Below are 25,511 nucleotides of genomic sequence, written 5' to 3' on the forward strand. Positions count from 1 at the left end.
GCGCGAGGCAATGAGTCATCATCCTAGCGTTGTCCTCCGTGGGCGGCATATGACGACAAATGGACGATGTCGGCAACTGTTACCGACCTAGGCAAGAACACATCAATGACCCGTTAAGGTGGCAATGGCGCAACGATTGTCGTCTACTACCACTACCCCTTCACGAGTACATACAGACGATCCATGATGATCATATAACGACATCATCATGTAAGGTGGCAATGATGCTAGTGTCGAGAAAAAGTGCAGATCAAGGTTTTTTTTCACTTCAGAAAATCACGGTTTGAGAAGGGTGACCGACACTCCTAGCAGCGCACAGCTGAAACGATGCGGGTTTGTCACCATTTTGAAGCCGGTGCTAACAACCATCCCACCTACTCATTATATTTTTGCAAGCACACAAGGCTCAAGGTCATCAATGTCCGCCTATAAAACTCAACCTAAAAATAACCATTTAGATCGATGGATTGAGAAATAAGTAATAAACACCTCTTAAATAAAGAAAGAAGAAGAGAAAACGTGGACACACGGTTTGCCAACGAGATAACCCGCCGAGCCGCCCGAAGGCGGCAGGCGGCGTGTGCCGTATCCGCACAAGCAAATGGAACAAATTAAAAAAGGAGGCACTCATCGGGGCGGGACGAGCGGGTTGATGGGCCGACCGACGGCGACGGTGCAGGCCGGGGAGCGAGCGGGGCCAGTCGCGTTGTGCGCGGCAGGTGGGGGACCCCGACCCCGGCGCCGCAGCAGTACAACAACTAGCACAACCATAGAGAGCAGGCTCCAAACAGGGTAGAGAAGCCACGCGGAAGTTTCGTTCCGGGGAGTCAAAGCCAAGCCACGCTTCTCTCACACGCACGCACGCACAGCGCAGGCAGCGCTCTTCCTCCCTCCCTCCCTCCCCATCGGCGCGGCGGGGCTGGCCTTTTCTCTCTCCTCCCTCCCCCTCACACGCTTTGCCTTTGCCCACGAAAAGGACAACCAACCCGGAGCGACGCAGCCAGGCAGGGGTGAAGAGAAGAGAAGAGAGGAGAAGGAGAAAAAAAAAGGCGTGAGTCCCCCCTCCCTCCCCCTTTTGCTCCAGTCGCCGCCGAGATCCGCCCCGCGCCCGCCCCCGCCGCCGCCCTGCGCCGAGGTGAGCGCCCCGCCCGCCGATCCGCGCCGTCCGGTTAACCCCGCGGTTCCAGATGGCTCTCCCATCCCCGCCTCCCCTCTCTCTCTCTTTCACCCTGGATTGGGTAGTGGCCGCCGCTGCGGTCGGGAGCGGGGGCTTTGGCGGGCCCCCGGTGGCGAATTCGGCGCCCCGCGACGCCGCGCGCGGCCGCGGGCTCGGGAGTGCGGTGGCGTGTGTTTCGGTGGTTTGACGGGGGGTTTTGGCGCCGCTCCTCGTCCGCGTTTTTCCGGGGCGCCTCGCGCGCGCGAGCCGGCAATGCGATTTCCGGGTCGAATTCCGCGAATCTCCGCGCCGGAATGCTGCTGTTCGAGAATTTTTTTTTTGGTGGGGGGTGGGGGTTTCGGCTGGGAATTGGGATCTTACGTTCCGTTTACTGGTTCGTAACCGGCGCGTCAGCCGCTGCTGTCGACGGAGGATTCATGCCCAGTGCGGCTTAGTTTCGGGATTTTTGACTGGGTTTAGGTGTCGTGTCCGAAAATAGCAGAAACTTGGAAGGATTCTATTGACCGTTCCCTCCCTCGCCCGTGTAAGTCGTGCGATGGATGGCAACTTGTGCGAACGATTCTGACTGATGGTAATTTTCTATGGTTTTTCCAGATAGGCATCATTCCAGCATCGGGTTCTACGGAGGAGGTGCCGGTTTGGACATCTGATCCATTTGGAGGGTATTGACCGCTTCAGAGCCAGAGCTCCTCTGGCCTGTGGGCGGCTGCTGGATTGGTCAATATAATACGCTCTCTGGTCTTAGAGATGATGCCATTGTGAGCACAAGATGGATTCCGCGAGAAGTTGGTTCCAGAAGTTCCAGCCGCGGGACAAGTCCAAGAGCCCGGCGGTGCCTGCCAGCCATGGGAAGGATCCTGGGAAGCCCCCAGTCGACGACGCGCCTTCTAGCGCGACCAAGCAGAAGGTCGCCGCGGCAAAACAGTACATTGAGAACCACTACAAGACTCAGATGAAGTCCTTGCAAGATAGGAAAGAGAGGTAGGCTGGCAACTTAAATGTTTGGCGCGCTTTCCCCTGCTTTAGCTGTGGATTTAGGTACTTGACTCCATCTGGTTCAGTATCCTACCATGCTGCGGAGTAGGAAAGCGACAAGCACCCTCCTTGTTGCTATTACCAAGCATGATGCTTAATAACACACATCACATGCCATGTTGGGATTGGAATGGTAAACACCGATTCAGGTTGTTAAGATGAAGTCCTTGGGCCACACAAGTTGTTTGTCACCATAAATAGGAGTTCCAGTGGATTAAAGCTCTAGCTCCAAATTAGGTACATAGCTTGAACGGTTTGTTGAGTCCTCCAGTTGCACAAGTGGCTTAGTAAAACATTTAATTCACTACCAGGTATATTAATCTCAAAATACTTCGCTCAAGGTGATTAATATACCCATTTTGAAAGCCGTGTAGTCCGTTTCAGAGCTTTTGGTTGACACCATCACTGTTAATTTCCACATTGCACAATTTCGATAACCTGCGTCTGATTGTTTATTTCGTTCTCAGTTAAAACTTGTATCAACATTACTCCCTAAGATGTATATTTTGCATCGATTGTAACTCATTTCAATCTGCTTCATGCTTTGATGTGCCACTTCTGTTTGAGACTAATTTACTGGCTACAATTTAGTCATCATCCTGATCTGATATCGTTGTCTACTTTTAGGCGCTGGATGCTGGAGAGGAAATTACAGGATGCTGAAGTTCCTGCAGAAGAGCAGAACAACATTCTAAAACATTTGGAGAAAAAGGAGACTGAATATATGCGTTTGCAAAGACACAAGATGGGGGTTGAAGATTTTGAACTTTTGACAATTATTGGAAGAGGTGCATTTGGAGAGGTACCTCTCAGTTTGGTCCCTGTTGTTTATTTATATGTTTATAACCTCCTATGTGGCATGACTTCTTGGTCTTCTAATTCTGGTTGTCAATAGTAGGTTCAGAAGACCAATATTGGGCTTGACACTATTGCTCATCCTACCTTTTCCCCATAAACATGATCTCTTATGTAATCACAAAATTGTGCTGCTCTGTGCTCCCTCTATACTTGCCGCTCAACACGGAACGTCCTGTGTATTCTTTGTCTACAAGCATGCCCATGCGTCATTGTTCTTTAGGCGGTAAGGTGACCTAAGGCGAGCACCCACCGCCCTGATGCCTAAGCGACTAAGGCAGGAAAAATTGAAAGGCGCTGCTAGGGTGCCTTGCCACCTAAGCGTCCAAGGCAGGACGCCTTAAAAACAATGTCCTACGTTGCTACGGAACCACAATATGATTGTAGTTGTATTGAATTAAGAGTATAGAACAACCAACACACTTGCAACACTGCGAAGAAAAACTCAAGCAAGCAGCAACACTGGCCTTGCGTAACTGCAGCGGCCATGGGAGCACCAGTGCAAGATTTGAAGCGGCAGAGCCATGTCTGGATTTTGAAATTTGAAAGCTAGGATGATTGAGATTGGAACCATGAGTTGGTTGCGAGATCTTTTGGGTTTCTACTCTAGCCAACCCCAACTTGTTTGGGACTAAAGGGTTTGTTGTTGTTGATTGATGATGATGATTGAGGTTGGAAGGAGGGCCGGCCGGAAGACATGGATTGGGGAGTAGCCACAGCAGGGAAAACAATTGGTTGGCAGATTGACTGGCTGGTTCGTCTCGGTAGTTTTTTTTTCCCGTATTGCCATGTATATACTTATAAAAGACTTCCCCATTCGAAACATGCGTGAGGTGGCAGCTTGTTGGTTTGACTGAGTGGTGTAGAGGCAAGTGTGAGGTTCGAGGCTCCCCGACTGCATTATTTCTGTTTTTTTTTTAAACTGAGAGGGTCTAGTGGGTCCTAGATAGACGAGGGAAATTGAGGTGGAGTTTGGGGGGGCTCACCGCTACCACCAACTCCAATTTATAAGATGGTAGTGAAGTAGAGATATATAGTCACGTAAAAAAAAGCGTGTACCCAGTGCCGAAAGCTCCCACACAAGGTAGGTGGGTCTAGCAGCCTTACCCCTTGCATAATAATTCTGTGAGGAGGCTGGTTCGAACGCAGGACCTCCAGGCCACAAGTGGAGACTCTACCACTGCGCCAGGCCCGCTCTTCATATATCACATCAGGATAAAAAGAATCCCTTCATACAAGGATTTCCCTTTCATCCTTTTCAGCAAGAGAACATGAGAATAATGTTTTTGCATAGTGCAGTTGACCCGTATACTTATAAAGCAACGTTTACAGGCTGGCCTGGTTTAGTGGTGTGCTCTGTTCTTCTGATATATTTTCTTTCAGTTATTTCCTATGCCTTCCCTATTCTTCTCCAGCTGTGTTGTTCTTTCCCCTGCACTATAAAAATGTATGCCCAGTTAGCCCGTTACAGCCCAGTTCTTTTAGCGGCTTCTATAATAAGCTGCCCCCTCCCTAGCTTAGTTTACAAGACGGCCCCCCATATCCGTGGGCGCTTCTTTAGAAGCTCCAACCAATATGGGGGGCGGCTTCTAGAATAAGTTGGGGAGGGGGCGGCACTGTCATAAGCCGCCAAAAGAACTGGGCCATATTTAATAAAGTAACCATCTCCAGTTATTTGTACTTTTTTGGTCATCGCTATGTGCGTCATGTTTAATGTCATTCTGAATTGTGATTATGCAGGTGCGTCTTTGTAGAGAGAAGACCTCTAAAAGTGTATATGCAATGAAAAAGCTTAAGAAATCTGAAATGCTTCGTAGGGGCCAGGTAACCGTGTACGGTTTATCCCTTTTTTTGTATTTTCCATTTCTGGTTATATGCTGTCCTCTGACACAGTGTCATGTTTGTACACATTTCAGGTGGAACACGTCAAAGCCGAAAGAAACCTTCTTGCAGAAGTCGATAGTGCGTACATAGTAAAGCTTTACTATTCTTTTCAAGATGATGAGTTCTTGTATCTCATCATGGAGTACCTTCCTGGTGGTGACATGATGACTTTGCTCATGCGCAAGGACACTCTGACAGAAGATGAAGCCAAATTTTACATCGCTGAAACTGTACTAGCAATAGAGTCCATTCACAAGCACAATTACATTCACAGGTATCGTGTATAACGGTTCTCTTGCTCTGTTAATAATTCTGCCACGTAGGTAATCTAAGATATATTTTTGTGTTTCTTCTGTCAGGGATATCAAGCCAGATAATTTATTGTTAGATCTCAGTGGTCACTTGAAGCTTTCTGACTTTGGATTGTGCAAACCTTTGGATAGCAGTAATTTTCCAAATTTGAACGAACCGGACTATACACCTGGAAAAGGTGCTAAACCTTTACCCGATAACACCAGTCGATTAACTAACTCTTCTGCACCGAAGCGTACGCAGCAGGAGCAGCTGTCACATTGGCAAAAGAACCGTCGGATGTTGGTAAGTAACACATCTAGGATGGAATCAACTTATTGATGGTTGGGAAACAATATTAACAATGTTATGATGCCATGTCTAATAAGTTGATATATTAATGTTTGTAGTACAGTTCTACGGGCATGCTTGGTTTCATGCCTTGTTTTGCCTTGCCAAAATAGTTTGTAGAAATGTGGTCCCCAATTTTCTGGCTCCATGAATGTTGGCAGGATTTGACTGAATTTGGCAAGGCATTATCTCGTCTCTAATGTTGATAGCAAATCAATCACTATCGTCTATCCTAATGCACCTTGCCAAAATTTGGCACAGAATTGGCAGAAAACCAACCTTCATACCGAAACATGGCAACTTTTGACATTGCTGAAATGTTGGCTTGTCAACTTGGGGCATCAAACGAGACAGACCCTATGGTCCTACCAGGCTTTATGCTGTCTTCGTATTTCCTAGGCATCCATTTTCTTGACCTCCTACCTTGCAAAAAACCATATCAAATTTCAACTTTTTATCTATTGTTTCGCTGAAAATGTGTCGGAGTTACTTTAAACATGAATCTTTCTCAAGGAAGAACTATGAGAAATTAAGAACACAGAAACATTAACATAAACATAAGCTGTCCGGATCTAAGGAGGCATGGTTTTGGTGTAACATGCCAATCTTCACGGTGTTGAACCTAGTCAAATCCAACTGCAGGATGTTTTTAAATAAAGTGTTTGCCCAGCTCAAGAAACCCAGTTACCTTCCTTCAGTGGGGCGATATACTATTTGCAAGGAAATCAAATACCTCATATTCTAAGCTTGAACTTCTAGTGGGTTGTGTAAATGATGTATTATGGTACTTCTTGATAAACATTGGTTTTTCTTATGTGGGATTTGTATCTTGACTTGGCTTTTCCTTTCATATATGTTGTCTATGATTTGCTATGTTAACAAGCTAGTATGCCCCACTGGCATAGCTAACATGTTGGTCATTCTTGTGTCATACAGGCGTATTCTACAGTTGGTACTCCTGATTACATTGCTCCAGAGGTTCTATTGAAGAAAGGATATGGAATGGAGTGTGACTGGTTAGGTTTCTTATCTTGTAATGATTTTCTTTAGTCGTTAAACTTCTTAATTTTCATTGCACATGCTTTATGTATTTAATGGATTCTTGGTCTGACATTTCTTTCTTTATTAGGTGGTCCCTTGGTGCTATCATGTATGAAATGCTAGTTGGTTATCCCCCATTTTATTCGGAGGATCCAATGTCAACCTGCAGAAAGGTATGTCTCTCACACAGGCTTCACGAATCAATCACTGTGGATGTTTATTTGGTTTGGTATCTTCAGCCTATGTAACGCTTGCCAGACTCGCACGAGACTGACTTTAGTCAAATCTATAACACATAGGACAGGGCAAAATGCATAGATGCACCATAGTAGTGTGAATTGCCCGTAGTTTTACTACCCTGTGGATAGATTCTGATAGTTGCAGCTGGTCACTGCAGCTCATATCTAGTAGTTCCCTACTATACACCTTATATGGACTATATTATTCATTGCATGCATGATATTGGGTTTACCCTGTTTAGTGTTCTGTAGTAGGAATTTATATCCAACAATTCACCTAACTTGTTCATTGGCACACAGAATACTCGTATAACTGTACAAAAATGCAATCTGATCTGTTTGATACTCTTTTTTGTTCATCCAGATTGTGAACTGGAGAAGTCACCTGAAATTTCCTGAAGAAGCAAAGCTTTCTTCTGAAACTAAGGATCTCATTAGCAAACTTCTCTGTAATGTTGAGCAGAGACTTGGAACAAAAGGAGCCCATGAAATAAAAGTGTGTCCCTTACCTTGGTTCTACACAGTACACCCTCATTTCTCTCAGTTACCTGCTTAGCTGATAACACCATGTCATCCACTTCAGGCACATACATGGTTTAGAGGTGTCCAATGGGAAAAGTTGTATCAGATGAAAGCTGCTTTCATACCAGAAGTTAATGGCGAGTTGGATACTCAGAACTTTGAGAAATTTGAGGAGGTAATATTCTGTGGTTCCACTTTGTATATCTTTCTAGACAATATGCATTAATAGTATTTCCTGCTCCAGACACTTGATGGTTTCTGCGGTGCATGACAGTCGATAACCAAAGTGGCTTGAAGTATGTTCCCACTTTTTTTTGGTGCTGACGGTGGTCTGTCATGCATTGACTGTTGGCATGGCTCACAGTTATGCAGTGGCTAACTTAAGAGATTCCAGAATGCTGTGCGTTTTATATTTCCGAGCAGTGAAATATGCATCTACTGCAGTTGCAGTTCGCATGGAAGCTGCTAATAACCTTCTTTTTACCTGTTTTCACCTTTTATTTTTAGAGGTTTGCACTTTAATTTTAAATACACTTAAATATTCCCAAAGCAGGTTTTGACACAGGGAAGACACAACTTCTAAAATACGGGCTATGTTTCCCATGTACCCACTACTTAGATAGATCTCCATGATAAATGCTGTTGAGACTTGAATTAGAACTGTGTCGAAAGCTCAAGGTGTCATGCTTACATTTACCTTTGTTTCAACTATATTTTTGCAGACTGGAGCACAAGTTCAGAGTTCATCTAAGGCGGGTCCATGGAGAAAGGTATGCCTGAATTCAGCATGAAATGCAGCATGCATGCGTTTGCAGCGTGCATTTTTAGCTTAAAAATAATAATGTCATGGGAACATTGAGTTCACTCATGTTCAGCTTCATGTCGGCACTTAAGATTTTTTTTCTTCCAGATGCTTCCATCCAAGGATGCAAATTTTGTTGGATACACCTACAAGAACTTTGAAATTGTGAATGACGATGAAGTTGCCGGGATTGGTTAGTCTTTCTTGACTGCACTATTGCCTTTGGCCTTGGGATTTTGTATTCTTAGTTCGTTAGTTTTAGAATTGAATGGTGCTTTTATGCAACAGCCGAGCTGAAGAAAAAGAGTTCCAAATCAAAACGGCCAACCATCAAGACATTGTTTGGTAACTAGCACTGGCCAGTATTTTACATTTGGTTCCCCACCTCACCATTTATTGATCACGATCCATTTACCTTTGTTCGTATTGAAACAGAGAGCATGGATGAAGATGAACCTGTGCACGGCAGTTTCTTAAATATGTTGCCCCATAAGGAGGGACAACCTTCTTCTCACTCAAGCGCCCCACCAGAACAATACCAACCTCGACGTAAATAGGATATGGAGGTTTTAAAAAGTAAACCACAGAAAAGTAAAAGAGAGGAAAAAAAAACTGTTGCCTTTTGGTCTTGGTGTTACCCCGTCCAGCTTTTGTAAATCCTAACCGATGCTTTCTTTTTAGTGAATTCGTTAAAACAAAATCCACCCCCTGTCTCCAAAATAGTATGGTGTTTGATGTTAGCAGTGATGCCTGTTTGGTTCGCCGTATGTTGGTTTGACAGTCTCGGCGATGGGTCCCCGGCTATTACTGGCTACAGCATAAGTGTATACTTGTTACCAGCTCTGACGAGCATGTGTATTACAATTTAATTCACCTCTGCTTTTCTGAACCTTTCGAAGAGATTTTTATAGCTTACAGTAAAACTGACTGATATGGTTATCAAGAACTTGACAGGCAATGATGATTTGTGGGTTACGTTCGTTCTGGTTTTGCCTTACCGAACCCTATTGCAATCATGTTGCTCGGTTTGCTTTGACGCTTCTATGTGCGCTAAGAGTTCTGAAACTTGTAATTTCTTGCACTGGCTCAGTTGCAGAATCATTTGAAAGTGGTGAAGTTCATGCAAATGCTTGGAACAAGTGAGGGGATTTGTTGCCCGTGTGTGGAGAGTAACATGTTGAGTACCGCTCACCACTTGCATTTCTTCGTCAAAAGCGAAAGGAGAAATGGTACATCAGGGGGGCAGGGACCAATATTCTCACTTGAAGCCAGCATTTGCGCGTCAAAAGACAACAATGAGCAATCTTCCGAGCTAACCAGAGCTGAAGATGGAAGCATGGGTTTTCACATCGTTTTGCCAGCTTCAGTGTGTGATACAAGTCACACGGCAATAATACAGTGCAAGGAATGTTTTTTTCTTTTTTCGAGGGTACGCCAAAGGCGTACCATAGCTTTATAGAAGAGGAAAAAAATATGTATAAGAGAAGTTTAGTTGCTAGTCACAAGGTCACAAGTGGACCGTGACGCAGCCTCCACTCTACTCCCATATACACTACGTACTACTCAACTACGTGCGCCACTCCATTCGCTCCAGCCCTCTTCCAGTTTTGCAGATCCTGAAAGATAGCCTCAGTCACTCCGAAGACGTCTAACGTGCCACCTCTACCGAAGACCCTAGCGTTTTTTTGCTTCCACAGCGACCAGCAGGTTAACATGACAACCGTGTCGAAGCCTTTCCTGCTCCTCTTGTCCATCTGCTTCCTCGCTTCGCTCCACCAAGTTGCGATCTGGGACTGCGACGTGGGGCACATAGTTTGATCCACGCTGATCCTAGTGAAGCAGAGGTACCACACATGGCGTGCATACACGCACTGGAGCAGGATGTGGTCCACCGTGTCCTCGTCCTGGTCACAAAGGTAGCATGGTGAGGTTTGGTCTTGCAGACCGTGCCTAGTTCACCTGTTCGAGGTCCAAAGACGATATTGCACCGTGAGCCACATGAAGATCCGACAGGATAGCGGTGCCCAACATTTCCAGATGGCCGCAAAGGAGTGGAATCGTATCCCTCCCATACAAAGCATCCTATACGCCGAGGACGCTGAGTAGCTGCCGTACTCGTTCCAGGCCCAGAGCGGAGCGTCCTCTAGCTCCGGATCCAATTGCACCTCCATCATAGCCTCCCAAAGCCGAATGAATTGTGCAAGAGCGTCGGTGTCAAGATCCCCAACGATGTCATTTGTCCAGGCGTGCAAACATAGCCCATCCCTGACAAGGCGTTTGTTTGCCACCTGCGTCCTGACTCTGGCCACCACCAAGGGCGCGATCTCTACAAGGAATGTTCAAGCATGTATGTACTGGCTCCGTTCCGAATTATAAGATGTTTTGGATATTGCGATATAGATTATATACAAATTGAAATAAGTGAACAAACACACTAAAACATATCTATATGCGTCCTATTCGGAAAAAAATAGAATGCCTTATAATTTGGAACTGACTGAGTATTTAGTAGAAATTTGCATTTTATATTTAGGGGCTGTTTGGTTTGTGACTAAGATTGCCAAAGATTGCCACACCTAAGGTTAGGTAAGTTTGACCAACTTAGGTGAGTATTTGATTCAAGCCACACCTTAGGCAAGTCACACTAGGGTCCCACATGACATACATACAAAAAGTGTGGCAAGATTCCTTTAGGCTTGCCAACTTGTGGCTCTCATCTTGAAGGACTAACCTTAGGCAAGTTTGGCAACATTGTATGGCAAAGTGTGGCATTGCTAGGCCTAAAATCAAACGCCCCCTTAGTATTACCACTTGTGACTTGTGCGGAAATTACAAACAACCTTTCTGCAGAATAAGCCGTGTGACTTGTATTACAGCCTCGTGTACAATAACATTTTTTAATTTTTTTTTGCATATCTTGCAAAATATCTTATCATAAATGATAAAAAAACCCATGGCCGCAGCAACCTTCCCGACGGCGCCGACGCTATGCGGCCTTTTCCTGGTGATGCACCCTGGCGATGGAGAGAAGGGGAGAAGACGGGGTGGCGGCTAGGGTTTCAGTCGCACGCCTTGACCCTGTCTCACGAAGTGGTTTTCTAAGAGCATCTCCAACAGACGCCTAAAAACTGCTCCGCACGCTAAAACTCAGGTTTTTTGGGCGCCGGACAGCTCCAACAGAAGCTGTAAAAAATAGTGCACACGCAAAAAGGTTTATGCACGCGCTAAAAAGCGCCATCGCATGCTGCAAATTTGGGGCGCCGGAGTGCGCGCGCTTTCATAATTTACACTGCGTATTTTTTTGGGCGCACGTTTTTAGGCATCTGGTAAACCAATGTTGGGTTCGGTGCGCTAAAAGTGCTACAGCGGCGCGCTAAAACTATTTTAGCGCGGAATTTTTATGCACCTGTTGGAGATGCTCTAAGGCGTGCTCACGCATAGTAAATATACTTATCTCCATGATTTTTTATGTACAAAGTTGTGTGACTAGCCTGGGTATTCCTCGGCCTGGCCCCCAAAACCTGAGCTCGGCTCGGCCTAAAACAACTAAACATTACGCTGTTCATATTAAAAATATATTATGTTAAGTATTTTAGGGGAATATATTAATATAGTATTATAGCTATATTTGTTTCGAGTAACAGCTTTTTTTTTTTAGAAAAGCTTGCTAGGCTTTATTGATCAGCTGAAATGTTTGCAAGAATTACAATTGGGTCATGTGGAGTACCCAACCATAGGTGTCTTCCAACAGGAAGAGAAACACCAAACCTAGCTAGCTTATGAGGTTCAAACTTTGATTCTTCGAGCAGTGGCGGAGCTTGCACAAAAACGCTGGGCGGGCTGGGTGGGCCACACTGTGAAGGATTACTACTAGATTGTATTCTACTACAACCCATGAGCTGGGCGGGCCATGGCCCATTCGGCCTTGCCTAAGCTCCGCCAGTGTCTTCGAGTAACAGCTATATTTCCTGATAAAACCCTAATTTTGAGGCAATTCAGGCTTTTGGGCCAAAACTGGAGCACGAGCCCGGCATGTCCCTTGGGCTTCGGGTTCAGGCCGGGCTGCCCATGCCCCTACAGCGAACTATTCGGCCCAGCGCCAGGCCCAGACACCGCGGCGAGCCGAGACGGTGAATTTTCCCATCTTGGCTTCTACCGAACCCTTCTCCGCGGACCTTCTTCTCCATCCCTGCCTGCCTCATCGTGGACCGGCCGGCGAAGAGGACGACGGTACGAGCTCGCGCCACCACCACCCCCGACCAGGAGACTCAAATCCCAGCCCCTCTTCACTCGACCGCCGCCCCAGCTCGAAGGCCCCCTGGAATTTCCCTGCTGCCGCCGCCGTCGCTGTTTCCCCTTCTCCCCACCTGGTATGGCCGCGTGATCTGGCCAGGGTTTGGATGAAGGAACGGAAGCCGGCGGCCCCCTCTGCGTTGGCCCGGATCCTCGCCACCTGCGCGTCCCAGGTGCCCGCCCGCTCGCTCGCTCCTCCACCCATTAATCCTCGCCGACAAGTGTGATGGTTCACTCGTTATTACTGTAGCTACTAGTTGCCTTACCTGCTGCGGTCTGTGGGTTGCTGATACGCCGGAGCAGGATCGGGGGATCAGAATTCCCTTGTAGTAGTAGTAGTTTATTTTTGGTAAGCAGCAAGTGGTCACGGTGCTGCTGTTAGATTTGGGTAGGTTTCCCCTTGCAGATTGGTCTGGTGTTGCTGCTGGGAAGATCACGATGGGTGATATAGGTACCCGGTTGTAATTAGTGTCTCTCCTACTAGTTGTTATTATACCTGGTAGGTACGTACTTCGCGCAAGGTAGTTTGTTGCTACCGGATCATTGGAAGCCTGTTATACGGTCTAATTTGATCCGTGTGGGTGTCAGCTTGGTCCTGATTTTGGTTTTCGCCTATGAGGAGGATGCCTGCTGCTTAGTTGCTTGCTCCTCTGCCCTTGGGTGATTATATTTAGGAAGTGCACTTCAATTTGTCAATTACACCCAAATTTGTTGTTGCTGATTTTGATATGTTGTTACACTGAATCTAATAGCATGATATGAATGGCAGCTAAATAGGAGTGAACTGGAAGTATCCATGCACATTTCCCAATAAGTTTTTTTTTGAGAAACATAGTACAAATGTAGACGTTCACAAAGACGTGCATAAACTCACCCCTATGGACGCACGCACACACACCCAACCTCTATGAGCACTTCCGGGAAACTGAGCCGGCAAATGTTGAGATAGATGAAGTCACCACATGACCATAGGCACCTCTTAGTTGATGGGAACATCGTCTCCCATTGAACGAACATCGCCAAAAAAGCCTGGAATAAATTCAGGAAAATGCGAGCACTGACTTGAACCCGGGTGGGTTGGTTCAACCACAAGGAACCTAACCATCTGAGCTACGCCCAGTTCACCCCAAAGAAATAGTTTGACATTGAAGGGTTATGTAACTTGCTTTACTGGTGATACCATATGCAATTCAAATTGCTAGCGCCAATTGGCTTGGTGAAGATGAGTGAATACTCAATAACCTTATGATCTGGTCTTTTTTTGTTTTATAATGTCGCGAGTGTTCTATTTATCAACTATGCTATGCAGGCAAAAGATTATGGGAGATGCATAGCAGCAAAGGTCCCTGAGATTGAACATAATATGTGTTCTAAGGAGTTTCTAGCACTCAGAGCATGCATGCAAACTGCGGTAATCTTCCCATTACTAAGAAAATAGTTTGGTTGTATCAAATCGTACTGTTACAACTTTCACCTGTACAATTAAGCACCCAATTCAAATGGAAATGGCCTTTGGTTGTTCTAAATAAATCACTGTTTTCTTCTTGGCCAACAATCAACTTCTCTACCCATTTTTGTTCCTCCTCTTGTTTGTTTATTCTTTTTGTTCCACTGCTGCTGCGTACTCCGTCCATCTTCCCCCTATGACCATGCCATTTCCATCATCACTGGCGAGGTTTTGGGGTGGATGGTGGCTCTCTGCACCTGTGGGGCTTAAAGGGATAACCGGTGAGGGTGGCAGTCCGTCTGGGCATGTCAAGAACATCGGTGGGCAGATAATCTGGGAGAGAAGATGTTGGTGGTGGTTGATACTAGGAGGCAGATCCAGCGGCCGCGGCAACAGGGAAGATGGCGGGGGCAATGGTTAGATAGCGACTGCTGAGAGAGGGGGATGAGGGAACTGCTGGTGTTGGTGCTGGAGGGCAGGCCTCGTTGCGCTAGAGCGACTCTTGTGATGTAGGGGGCAGCGGACCTTGGGGAATGGGTGGCTGTGAGGATGGGATGATCGGGAGGTGAGAGCTGGGTGAGAGAAGTCTAAAGAGTTGAGGGCTAATCTTGGTCCCATGGTCCAGAAATTCGACTGTTGGCCAATTGGAAACAGTTGACTGTCAGTGTGCAGTTCCTGAATTTATTTATTTTGTTGATTAATATACAGTCCCTAAATTAATTTATTTTTGTCAATTCATACACAGTCGTTACATTAATTTATTTTTTGTCCATCCATAGGCTTACGGATTTAAATTTGTATTTGGTTTATAAAAGACTGCTTACATTCTATGTAATCTTTTCATTCTTGAACGTGGATCTATCTTCCTGTCCTAACTTTCATTACTCTGCCCTCAAAGGTCAAGAATAAGGCTTGAAGTTCAAGGCGTCTGTAGTTTGGTGTTAACCACCTTTCAGTGTGCTCTCAGGTGAGTCTAGCTCTGTATTTTAAGACTCAAAGAAAATATGGATAGCATGGTGTTTTATAACCATGTAATAAGAAAGAGCTGTGCATCATGACAGCAGCTCCCTTTTGTATCATGTTGGTAAACTGCAAGATCACTAATTGACTCGCTTGAAATAACAAATGAATTGTGCACAATCAGATGCAAGGAGGTTTGAGCAGCCCTGGTGCGCTCTCTCATGCTTATGTACAACATCCTCCACTACGGTGTGACATTCCAGATATTAAGGGGCTATTTTATGATGATGCGAATAAGTTTCTTGTAGCCCCAACAGCTGATCGGGTATTTGAATGTCTAATTAATTGACTTTACATTTCTGCTAGATACTTGGTTATTACAAAGTAAATTGGTTACATTGCTGCAGATATTATACTGGAAGATAGCTGCATCTACTCAATCTGGACCTCCAAACTCTGATCCAATTAATGAAGGCCCCATCTTATCAGTTCGATTTTCTCTGGATCAGAAAGCCATAGGGATTCAGCGATCCAGTCATGAGGTGGAGTTTAGAAATAGAGAAACAGGGGAAGGCTGTAGTAAGAAGTGCAGAGCAGATTCTGAGACCATACTGGGATTTTTCTGGACCGACTGTCCCACTTGTGATGTCATAATTATAAAAACAAGGTTTGTAAAGGTGTTGTTGCTACAATATAAATAACAGAAACTTTATATGTTCTGCATCCAAATATCCAATTAGCCTATTGTCACAGGCTCACAGCCACAGGAGCACTTGTGAGATGAACCAATTAGTCATGTTCTTATTTTGGGACTGACTTCATTCATATTTTAATTCTATGTAGAAGGAAGCTATCCTGTTCTTTGGTTCATTTTTTGTGAAATGTGTCTCTATTGCAGTGGGCTAGATATGCTTGTCTATGAGCCTCAATCAAATGCTCTTCGGTTAGTGGAGTCAAAAAAGTGCAATGCCACCTGGTATCTTTACACTCATGAAAGCAGGTTGCTTCTTCTTGCATCTGGAATGCAATGTACGCTGTTCACTGGATATCAGGTAATGCATTATGCACCCATTGAAGATAACATACCCCATAGAAACAACTCTGATGAGGATTGTTTTTATACATGTTGGTTGGTATTTAACTTTTCTTAACCATGCTCATTCTGGTGGGCTGATGCTGTAGTTGAGTGCAGGCTTCCGAGCTGAGACATTTTAAAGTAATCTTTGTGTAGTAGAGTGCAGGCTTGGAAATTTATTTTGAACTCTATTTCCATTAAATTGACATTGGTCATTGATTTAACTCTGAAACTGTATGCTAACTTATATATATGGTTCTAACAGTTTTCTGCTGGTGGGATCGTCAAATTGCCTAAGTTTGAGATGGTGATGTCTAAATCCGAAGCAAATAACAAGCCTGTCCTAGCTGCTGCTGATGTTCACATCGTAACAGTGTATGCTTTCTGTCCCTCTTTTTTTTAAATACAAATTTCACATAAATTCCAATAACATTTCCCAAATTTGGCAGGTATGGTAGGATTTACTGCTTGCAGCTGGATAGAGTCGGCATGGCATTGAACCTGTACCGATTCTACCGTGATGCTGTTGTACAACAGGTTTGAACGATATGAGCCGATCTCCAATTTCTTTTCTTAAGAAATACATGTCATGTTCAGATAGTTTCTTTCCAAGTTAGGTGTCTGTTTCAGTTTGTAGATTCCGATAATAAGTTAAGTAGCATTTATTTAATATTTATGAAAATTACCACCCTTCGTCATGTTCGCAACATATTCTGCAATGACTTTAATTTAAGGTGATTAAGATTAAGGCGATGGGGATCTCTTGTGTAACTATCCACTTGCTGGTATGATTGCCGACGTGTGACTCACGGTGGTTGCCTGACTTGAGATAAAGAACAGAGGAGAGGCACAAGAGGAGGAGATGACTTTTCTGTTTATTCATCAGCCGCCAATTCAATCACAGCTTGCAAGCCTTTGTAGCCAACCAAACACACCCTGACACATAGGCCTCACATGCCCACGATGCTGCGGCACCACTTTCCACCGTCACAACTCATGCTCCATAACAGGACACTCAAGGGAGAGCGTGAATGTACCAAAAAAGCAATGTACAATCCCCCAACTCCCCTTTAATAGTAAAGACGATGGTAACTGGTTCTTATAAGGACATGAAGAATAGACTGTAATGTAAGCTTACATTACACGCTTCGATTCCAGTGTGTTGTTTCCTTCCCTAGAAAGCTGTGGTAGCTGGAGCTAAAGTTGACACAAGGTCTATGAGTTGTGCCTCAGTTTGACATCCTGGGCCTGGTTAGGTTGTAGGAAACTACTCGGTTTACATTAAACTGTAGGTCTGTTTACAGTTACACAATTTATAATTAAAATTTAAATGTTCATTTGTCCCTTGTAAGTAAACACTTGCGTTCCTGAAAAGTTATAAACTGCTCTAAGTTTGGCTGAAAAATGCCGTATTGCTGCTTTTGGCCAAGTTCTGCCACTGGGATACCAGCAAATTTCCTTTTAAGATGAGAGATTTAAGGAGTGTCTTAGTCGGTGATCACAAAACCAATTAGTCTGGTCTAGGTTCTGAAATCCCTGTTGGGGAATGTTCTTCTATTTCGTCTGTCAAGAAAAAACCATAGTCCCCTAACTCATAGCTTGTTATTTCAGGGTACTCTCCCAGTATATTCAAGCAGAATTGCAGTTAGTGCAGTTGACAATATAATCATGGTCCATCAAATTGATGCGAAAGTTGTCATACTTTACGATGTATTTATGGATTCTTACGCACCAATATCTGCACCACTTCCATTGCTTGTGAGAGGACTCGCCAGCAATAGTAAGCAAGCAGCACAACCTGCAGATCAGCAATCAAGTGCATATGGCGGGACTTTATATGGAGAAGGTTGGAACTTTCTCATTCCTGACCTCATCTGTGATGCTGAGAATGGGCTACTCTGGAAACTTCATTTAGATCTGGAGGTAAGGAATCGGCAATGGATTATTCCTTGATTAATTCATCCTCAACACAAATACAATTTTCCTGACATGAGTAGCTTGAAATCTAGGCTATTGCTGCTAGTACTTCTGATGCTCCTTCGATTTTGGAATTCCTTCAGAGACGAAAGTCTGACCTGAGTATGGTAAAATACAATTTCACTACTTCGTGATAGTTCAGTTTTCGCCATCTATTACCATTGTCATAATACTTCTTATTGAAACTTATGGTTCAGGTTAAGACACTAAGCCTTGCTATAGTTCGAACAACCATCTTGGAAAGGAGGCCAATAACTTTGGTTGCAAAGGCAATGGATATCATTCTTGATTCATACTCTCGTTCGATGAAAACGGTAGGCGGTGCTGCTGGGGTTAGGAGGACGTCTGAGCAAAACCAACAGTCAAGTTTTCAGCCTGTTGAGGACTCCCGTGTGGTTTCTCAGGAACCTCCTGGAACCATGATTGGACCTGTTATCAACACTGATTCAGCAAGTGGGGTTGAGAGTAGACAGTCACAGTCAAATTCAGGAGTTGAGCATGGAATTGCTAACCTGGCAGCACATGTAGATAGGTCATCTTTAAACACATCCTCTGATTCTGACGGTATTACCAATACATCGAGAGCGGTAAGTCAGGCAACATCAAGCTCCCAGATATCTGACGCCACTGGCAAAAGACCGCAGGTTGTAGGCAAGGATAGCCAACCATTGGCTTCTGGTACATCAATGCAGCATGGAACACATGTTGCTAGTGTGGCAATTTCACCAATTGAAATGGTCCAGTCCGTCTTTGTGCTTGTTGAAGATGAAATGATGGGTGATCCTGCATACCTTATTGCTGTCATCATGGAGTTTCTACGAAGGTACTTTTAGTGTTCTTTAAAATTAATTTAGAAGCAACAAAGAAAAGGAACGCTAAGTATTGTCCTGTTTTTGTACAGCCTGTCAAAAGCTGGGCTGAAGGCTCCTCCTGACCTTTATGTCATGATGACTGCTTTGCTGGCCTGCAGCAACCGTTATGCTGAAATAGCACTGTTTGTATCGAACAAGGTCAGTATGTTATTCCAACACCATTATTAATGATCAATGTGGCAATTACCATTAAGTAGACTAGCACAATCAATCATGATGTTGTATCTAAGAAGGTCAATTTGTTATTCCAACACCACTGTTAATGATCAGTGGGCGATTACCATTAACTAGACTAGCACAATCGATTATGTCGTGTGTGCTGGTGGTTAAATATATTACCTTTTTTTTCATTATTTCAACACCATTATTAATGATCTGTGCGGCAATTACGATTATAATGTCAGGCGTGCTGATGGTTAAATATATTACTGTTTTGCGAAGAAAATTGAAATCACTAGCGCAAGTAGGGTTAAATATGTTGACGAGTATGATTCCAAGCAAATTGTTATCTTTCACATGCCTTAAATTTGTATGAATAGTGTCCAATCGAACAACCTTTTTCATCCATCATTGGATGAAAACTATATGAACTAGATGATACCCCGCACATTGTTGTGGGAATGTTTTGCATATATTTTAATGAGATTTGGTTGTATGGAACATGAATATTTGGAGTAATAATATGACAACTAAAAATTAAAATACTAATGATTTATTGTGTTTGATTATTGTTTAGTTGTAAAATATTTATTAAATTTGGATAAAATAAAAAATCGCATGCATGTTTGCATGTTGAGGTAGCTTTTACTTATGCATGGGTGCATGTTGAGGTGGGCCTTTTCCCATGCATGTTGAATGATGAGGTGGCATTCTTGCATGTTGAGAGAAATAGGTTAGTGGGGGCTAGCTATTTAGACATAGAAGATAATGTCCAATCCAACATGATTGGAAACGAGCAGAAGCCATTCACTTCTGAAGGAAATACATATGTCAACCGTAGTTTGCAGTTTCCTTTAAGTAGTACTATTAGTTTTTGAATATTGTTTATGTAAAGTTTCAGTTGAGGCTTGTCTCTAGTAACATTGACTATTGTTGAATCTGAGCCTGCACCTGACTCGTCTGATGACACCCCCCTGTACTTGAGCTTCGATCGACAGGCCTCTAATTGAGCCCATCAGTTCATTGCACAGATGGAAATTCATCGTGGCCATCAGATTTTGGTAGCACGAATCACTATGCTTTTATGCTTGCACGCTGCAGTGACTTTTGAGAGTTCTACCAAAAAAACAAATTGACCTTTTCCACGTAAAAGAACAAAACAAATTGACCACTATCAACTCCCTAAGTGAATGTGGCTAAGAAGTATGGTTTCATTTTGGCGATGGACCAATTCCTGCAGATCCTAGAGCCGTCCAGGGAACTCGCAATGCAGCTCATTGAACTGGGTCGACAGCATTCACTGACAAGGAAGCTGGGAGTCGACATGCTCCGGGAGAGGTGCCTGCACCATGACTACGTTGCCGCATTACTCCAAGACGGGTACTACCTGGAGGCTCTACGCTATGCTCGAAAATACAAGGTATTCGCCTACCCCTACTGTTGCTATGTTATCTTTGGGTGCTTCTTGTTGCTGCTTCCATGTGTCGATTTGAAAACAACTAATTATTGTTGAGTGCTTCCCGTTTCTATTTCCATCCATGTATCAACTTGAAAACAACTACTCCCTCCGTTCCTAAATATTTGTCTTTTTAGAGATTTCAAATGGACTACCACATACGGATGTATATAGTCATATTTTAGAGTGTAGATTCACTTATTTTGCTCCGTATGTAGTCACTTGTTGAAATCTCTAGAAAGACAAATATTTAGGAACGGAGGGAGTAATTAGGAAGTGTTATTGTATTCATTGCAACTTACTACAACCAAGTTTGTTACTCCCTGAGTTGCTGATTGTCTGAAAATCGGTGCTCAAGTTAGTCCATCCTGACTTTGTCCGAATGCTTTGTTCCAACGGGCTGTTGCTGACATGACGATTGGTCCAGGTTATCACCGTGCAGCCTTCCCTGTTTTTGGAGGAAGCCGTGGCCAAGAACAGCACGCCGAACCTTGCCGCCGTGCTGAGCTTTTTTGCTGAGCTCACGCCGAGTTTCAAGACGACGTTGGACTATAGCAGATATCGGCACATACTGTTGGAAATGGTCTGAACTATGCATCGTTATTCCGCGGGACGGTTCTCTTTTTGATGCTGTTGAGGTTTGGAGGAAGCGTGTAATAATTCACGACTTTGTTCACCCTGTTTAAAAGATATCTATGCTTGTACTCCGAAGTCATCATTAATGGTCTCGGTTGCTTTGGGTGGATTCGCTGATTTGGCTTGGCTTTGGTAGCTCGTCTGAAAATTGGTTATAAAATACTCCCTCCGAATATAAAAACGTTTTTGACACTACACTAGTGCCAAAAACGTTCTTATATTATGGGACAGAGGGAGTACAAGAGAGCTGACAACGAGTCAATTTCGAGCAGACCTGAAAAGTTTGGTATAAAATACATAGTATATCACGATGCATATTTTCATATTGTATATAGTTGGTATTGTAGATATAAATAATTTTCTTTAGACTTTGTCAAAGTTTGTAAGTTTGATTTTTCAAAAAATATAGGAGGTGTTTGGTTCCAGAGAAACACCGCAAATTACGCTGGGACTGTAAACGTGAACGAACAAAACTCAAACTTGCGGACTGTAACGTAATCAATTCGTCTCCAGAAAAGAAAAAAGGCTAACAAATCTCAAAGCAGCAGCCACGGCAGGGCTCTCTCTGGGTCTGGCATGATCGTGATTGCTGATGCAGAGGGGCGACACACCGGGGACGTTGCTGATGCAGTGGGAAGGCTGGCGGCCCACGGGCACCAGGGGTTGGTCGGCGACAGCGGCAAGCGGCATGCCCGGCGGTGACACCCTGTAGACGTGGTCGTCGCCGATGAACCCCTCGAAGAACAGGAACGACGGGCACCTCGCGTTGCTGAGGATCGAGGGGAGGCAGAGGGGGGCTCGAAGCAGGGGAAAGGTGGCGGCGCTAGGCTCGGGGAGTGGGCATACCTTGGGCCGGGCCAAAAAAAGCCCAAAAAAAGAGCCCGGCCCAGCACGACCGTCGGGCCTACTAAATTGGGTCCGAGCCCAACCCAAGCCCGACATGGCCCGTCGGCCCGGCCCGGCTACGGCTAAAATCTTGTTTTGTGCAAGCCCGAGCACGGTCCGACCTGCCTGATGGGCTTGATTTTCAGGCCCCGGCCCGGCCCGATGGCACGCTCGGGCTCGCTCGGCCTGGGATTTTCGGGCCGGGTCGGGTCGGGCCGTTCAGGCCGGGCTGCCCATGGCCAGGTATACCGGTGGGTATCAACCGTTAGCTAGGCTGGACCTGATTACGGAGGGACTCAATTACGGACAGACACAACCAAACGCCCGTAAGATTTTTGTTTATGTCGTGAACAGTTGACGGACGAAAAACGATGAAACAAACACCTCCCTATATGCACCACATTATGAAACCGAGGGAGTACTTTCTTTTCAAAATACATAAATATGCTTTCTTTCTAAAATTTGCCGTCCCAAGTTAAATTAGTAGGTTTGGTTAAAGTTGTAGAAAAAAAGTACTTATGTTCACAATAATTAGTTGATAACATTGGCGGAAAGTCAATTTGGCTCCCGGGGCCAAAAACAATTCTTGAAATGAAAAACAAATCAAGACAAAATTTGTTTGTGTACTTAGTCACATCCAAATGCTACCTGCAAATTTTGAGGCAAAAAGATTAAACATTTTGGCTTGTACAAAAAAACATAAAACACCAAAAGTTACCCCAAAATGTCATCCCAAATTTGTTTTTTTTGCCGACGAAACACGCAGCTCCGTTTTGCATGAAAATTGTCATGCATGTTTGCGACACTAATACAATCATCTACAGAAAAATTCAGAATTTTTCGAAAACATTTAATATTTTTTTGTGTTACTGTTCACTCAGGAGCAAATGCTCCCGCGAGCCAAAACGCCAGCCCCCATAACATTGGATCCATCATGAAAATTAATTACACATTGTATTTATTTTGTACTGTAGATGTTGATATTTTTCTATAAATTTCGTAAGCTTCCAAAGTTGGACCAAGAACAAAACCAATTACGTAATGTATTTCAAATGGAGTATTTAAACTAGCTCAGTATGCTCCCTCCGTTTCTAAATACAAGTCATTTTAGAGATTTCAATGCGGACTATATACGAATGTATATAGATATATTTTAAAGTGTAGATTCACTCATTTTGCTTCGTATGTAGTCCATACTAGGATCTTCGGCCGAGGTTGGTGGTCGCAGCTTGGGGTGCTGTGGCCGCCACCTACCTCCTGAGGTGGTCACGACCAGGCGCGCTGGTGGCCGCCTCGGTCGGCCTTGTGCCGGGGGCTTGCTGCCTGACGACCTGCGTGGGGTCGTTGAGCCGGATTGACGGCCGTGATCAGGGGGTCAGGGCCATCGACGTCTGCTCGTGCATCCGTGGTCCCGTCGTTGGTTTGGGGCTCGGGGCCGGCATTGACCGGTTGGCTTGGCAGGGTCCGGCGGTCTTCTCAAGATGATGAGCGGTGCTATGTTCATATATTTTCTTCCTTGGCAGGGCGGTCACGTAGCAGTGCCTAAGGAGGACGGTTCACCGAAAGCTGTGCAAGGCCTTGGTAGTTGTTGGCAACGACAACGTCTACGGACGCGACCGTCCATCCTCCCTAGGCTATCCGACATCCCTAGCCGCTACTACGGCCACCCATCCCGGCATCTTCTTCGATGGTGTTCACCAGTAATTTCGGCACCAATGTTCCTCCAGGGGCTTCTTGTTGCCGGCAATGTGCTTCGATGTGTCCTTTGGCCTCTTTTAGACGATAATCTTCTTGGTATGCGAGGTCATCCTAAGACCAGGGGGTTGCCGGGATCGGTGTCATGCTGATAGGGTGTCAGATGTATTTCTTTAGGCAAGACGCATTGGGTGTGGTAGTTGGTTGCCAGTGATGCTCTCTCGGGTTTGTTGGCGTGGCACCGGCAAATGTCGTGCTTGACCTTGTCAGTTCGCCGCCGCCGCCGTCCGTGGATGGCGGTCTCCTCTTTGGAGGCATCGTTTATTTGACCCTCCTCCGTCAAACTGATGGTATCTTATTTCGACCGGCAAGTTGGTTGATGTGTGCCCTGGAGTGGTGATGCTATCTTATTTTTGTTCCATGTTTCAGTTGTTTGTGTGTTTGCACGTTTTATCTGTATTGATCGTGGCTTTATATATAAATAAAAGCGGGGTGAAAACCTTTTTGCCAAAAAGATGTTAGAAAAAAGAAGAAGACAGCAGTAGCACAGCACGAGCGGTGGGTGATGGTACCTACTAGAAGTAAACACAGTTTACTCACTCTACTCTGACATTGAGCTCGTGCTGCCTCCTCCCGTGCTCCTCGCTCGCGTCTCTTCCCATCCAGCTCCAGCTCTATCCACTCGCTCACGCACACGCAGTGGCGGACCTAGGAAAAAATGGAGGGTGTGCACACTTCAAAAAAATCTGCCTAGTCTAAGTGTCATATCATGTATGGCAAAAGAATAACACAAATAGCTCAATCAAGTCTCACAATATTATGTTTTAGAAAATAATTTCAAATTTGCGAAATTACAATACAAATAGTCTTACATGAAAGATACACAAGAATAACTTCGGTTTGCCCTTCAGCTGCAACCTTCTTTATTTGACCTCATGTTTTCAACAAAATGGAGATAATACTACCAATCGGACGTGGTGTTTCTGCGCTCGAGCGCGAATGCACTCTATATATGGGCGGTTGAGTACCGTCTCGGGATTTGATGCATTAAATAGGCATGGAAGATTCACGAGCGTCTGTAAATATTGAAAAGAAGAAATACACTTGAGCTAGGACCAGTACGGAGATGCAGGAACGGCGGACGTGGACAGGAGGAAGTATCAAATCTCGTTATACCTAGTTTTTTCCCCCTCTCGCAGGGCAATTAGGGAAAGCCTTCCCCCCCTCGATTCACCAGCGAGTACGTGGATTCGCCTTCTCTCCGCCTGCCACTCCGGCGGCCGGTGGCAGGGAGGGGATTTCTGATGTGTCGAATCCGGCTAGTAGATAGGTAGGATTTTAGTCCTCGCAGGGCGGCGTTCAGACGAATGATGGCGTTTCTTCTTCGAGTCAGTCTTCCGGGCTCCAATCCTCCTCAACTTCGTTCGTTGGGACGGATTAGACGGAGCTCCGGCGTAGATTCCTGCCAGCTCCTCGGGGAAGACTTCCTGGCACGTGCACGAAGACTTCCCGGCTGTCATCGACAAGATCAGGCCGTCTCCAGTAGGGGAGCGACGACAGCGGCGCGTCGGCGGCACTGGTCGTTCGGTGGTCCATGGATCTCGATGTAATTTTTATTATGCTTGAGGTGTTTTGTACTTCCAGTGAACCTTTATAGTTTATAGTTGATTTGATCCTTTTCGCAAAAAGAAAAACGTTGAAAATAGCACATGATAGGTCGAAGTTGTCTCAAGAAATAACGGGGCAGACCGAAGAGTCCTAATTTTTTTTTCGTTTTTTCTGTTTGCAATCTACACGAGTCGCTGCTAGGGTTGATTTTTTTGCCAACATTGATCGATGAAATTGATCTAGCTAGCTTC

General features: G+C 44.9%; 2 protein-coding genes across 5 annotated transcripts; both read left to right on the top strand.

Moving 5' to 3' along the window:
* The first annotated feature begins 813 nt into the window (after nt 1–813).
* On the top strand, nt 814–9,177 carry LOC123182595 (serine/threonine-protein kinase tricornered). Of its 3 annotated transcripts, none has more exons than XM_044595225.1 (14): nt 814–1,051; nt 1,772–2,158; nt 2,840–3,014; nt 4,808–4,891; nt 4,984–5,225; nt 5,311–5,548; nt 6,530–6,609; nt 6,723–6,807; nt 7,238–7,369; nt 7,457–7,570; nt 8,118–8,165; nt 8,306–8,390; nt 8,486–8,542; nt 8,633–9,177. In XM_044595225.1, the coding sequence occupies exons 2-14, from the start codon at nt 1,947–1,949 to the stop codon at nt 8,752–8,754; spliced, it is 1,674 nt and encodes a 557-aa protein (XP_044451160.1). In that variant the 5' UTR covers nt 814–1,051; nt 1,772–1,946; the 3' UTR covers nt 8,755–9,177. The 3 variants fall into 3 exon arrangements, with proteins under 3 accessions (XP_044451160.1, XP_044451159.1, XP_044451161.1); XM_044595224.1 differs by having other exon boundaries at nt 827–1,135; XM_044595226.1 differs by lacking the exons at nt 8,306–8,390; nt 8,486–8,542; nt 8,633–9,177 and having other exon boundaries at nt 827–1,135; nt 7,640–8,160.
* Nucleotides 9,178–12,355: 3,178 nt separating this feature from the next.
* On the top strand, nt 12,356–21,189 carry LOC123182597 (regulator of MON1-CCZ1 complex). 2 transcript variants are annotated; one of them, XM_044595227.1, is made up of 14 exons: nt 12,357–12,663; nt 13,800–13,901; nt 14,836–14,904; nt 15,082–15,222; nt 15,305–15,564; nt 15,796–15,949; nt 16,238–16,347; nt 16,422–16,509; nt 17,584–17,895; nt 17,982–18,056; nt 18,147–18,772; nt 18,851–18,959; nt 20,221–20,400; nt 20,864–21,189. In XM_044595227.1, the coding sequence occupies exons 4-14, from the start codon at nt 15,082–15,084 to the stop codon at nt 21,023–21,025; spliced, it is 2,217 nt and encodes a 738-aa protein (XP_044451162.1). In that variant the 5' UTR covers nt 12,357–12,663; nt 13,800–13,901; nt 14,836–14,904; the 3' UTR covers nt 21,026–21,189. The 2 variants fall into 2 exon arrangements, with proteins under 2 accessions (XP_044451163.1, XP_044451162.1); XM_044595228.1 differs by lacking the exon at nt 13,800–13,901 and having other exon boundaries at nt 12,356–12,663.
* Nucleotides 21,190–25,511: the final 4,322 nt, after the last annotated feature.

This window comes from Triticum aestivum, chromosome 1D (genome assembly GCF_018294505.1).
Source record: "Triticum aestivum cultivar Chinese Spring chromosome 1D, IWGSC CS RefSeq v2.1, whole genome shotgun sequence".
In the NCBI taxonomy this organism is placed as follows: domain Eukaryota; kingdom Viridiplantae; phylum Streptophyta; class Magnoliopsida; order Poales; family Poaceae; genus Triticum; species Triticum aestivum.

Bases quoted from the DNA above. Each gene is read 5' to 3' on its own strand.
- LOC123182597 (XM_044595228.1), top strand. From the start codon at position 15,082: ATGCAAGGAGGTTTGAGCAGCCCTGGTGCGCTCTCTCATGCTTATGTA. The intron at 15,950-16,237 runs GTAATGCATTAT...TGGTTCTAACAG, and splicing joins CGCTGTTCACTGGATATCAG to TTTTCTGCTGGTGGGATCGT. The intron at 18,057-18,146 runs GTAAAATACAAT...CTTATGGTTCAG, and splicing joins GAAAGTCTGACCTGAGTATG to GTTAAGACACTAAGCCTTGC.
- LOC123182595 (XM_044595225.1), top strand. From the start codon at position 1,947: ATGGATTCCGCGAGAAGTTGGTTCCAGAAGTTCCAGCCGCGGGACAAG. The intron at 4,892-4,983 runs GTAACCGTGTAC...TACACATTTCAG, and splicing joins AAATGCTTCGTAGGGGCCAG to GTGGAACACGTCAAAGCCGA. The intron at 8,391-8,485 runs GTTAGTCTTTCT...TTTATGCAACAG, and splicing joins CGATGAAGTTGCCGGGATTG to CCGAGCTGAAGAAAAAGAGT.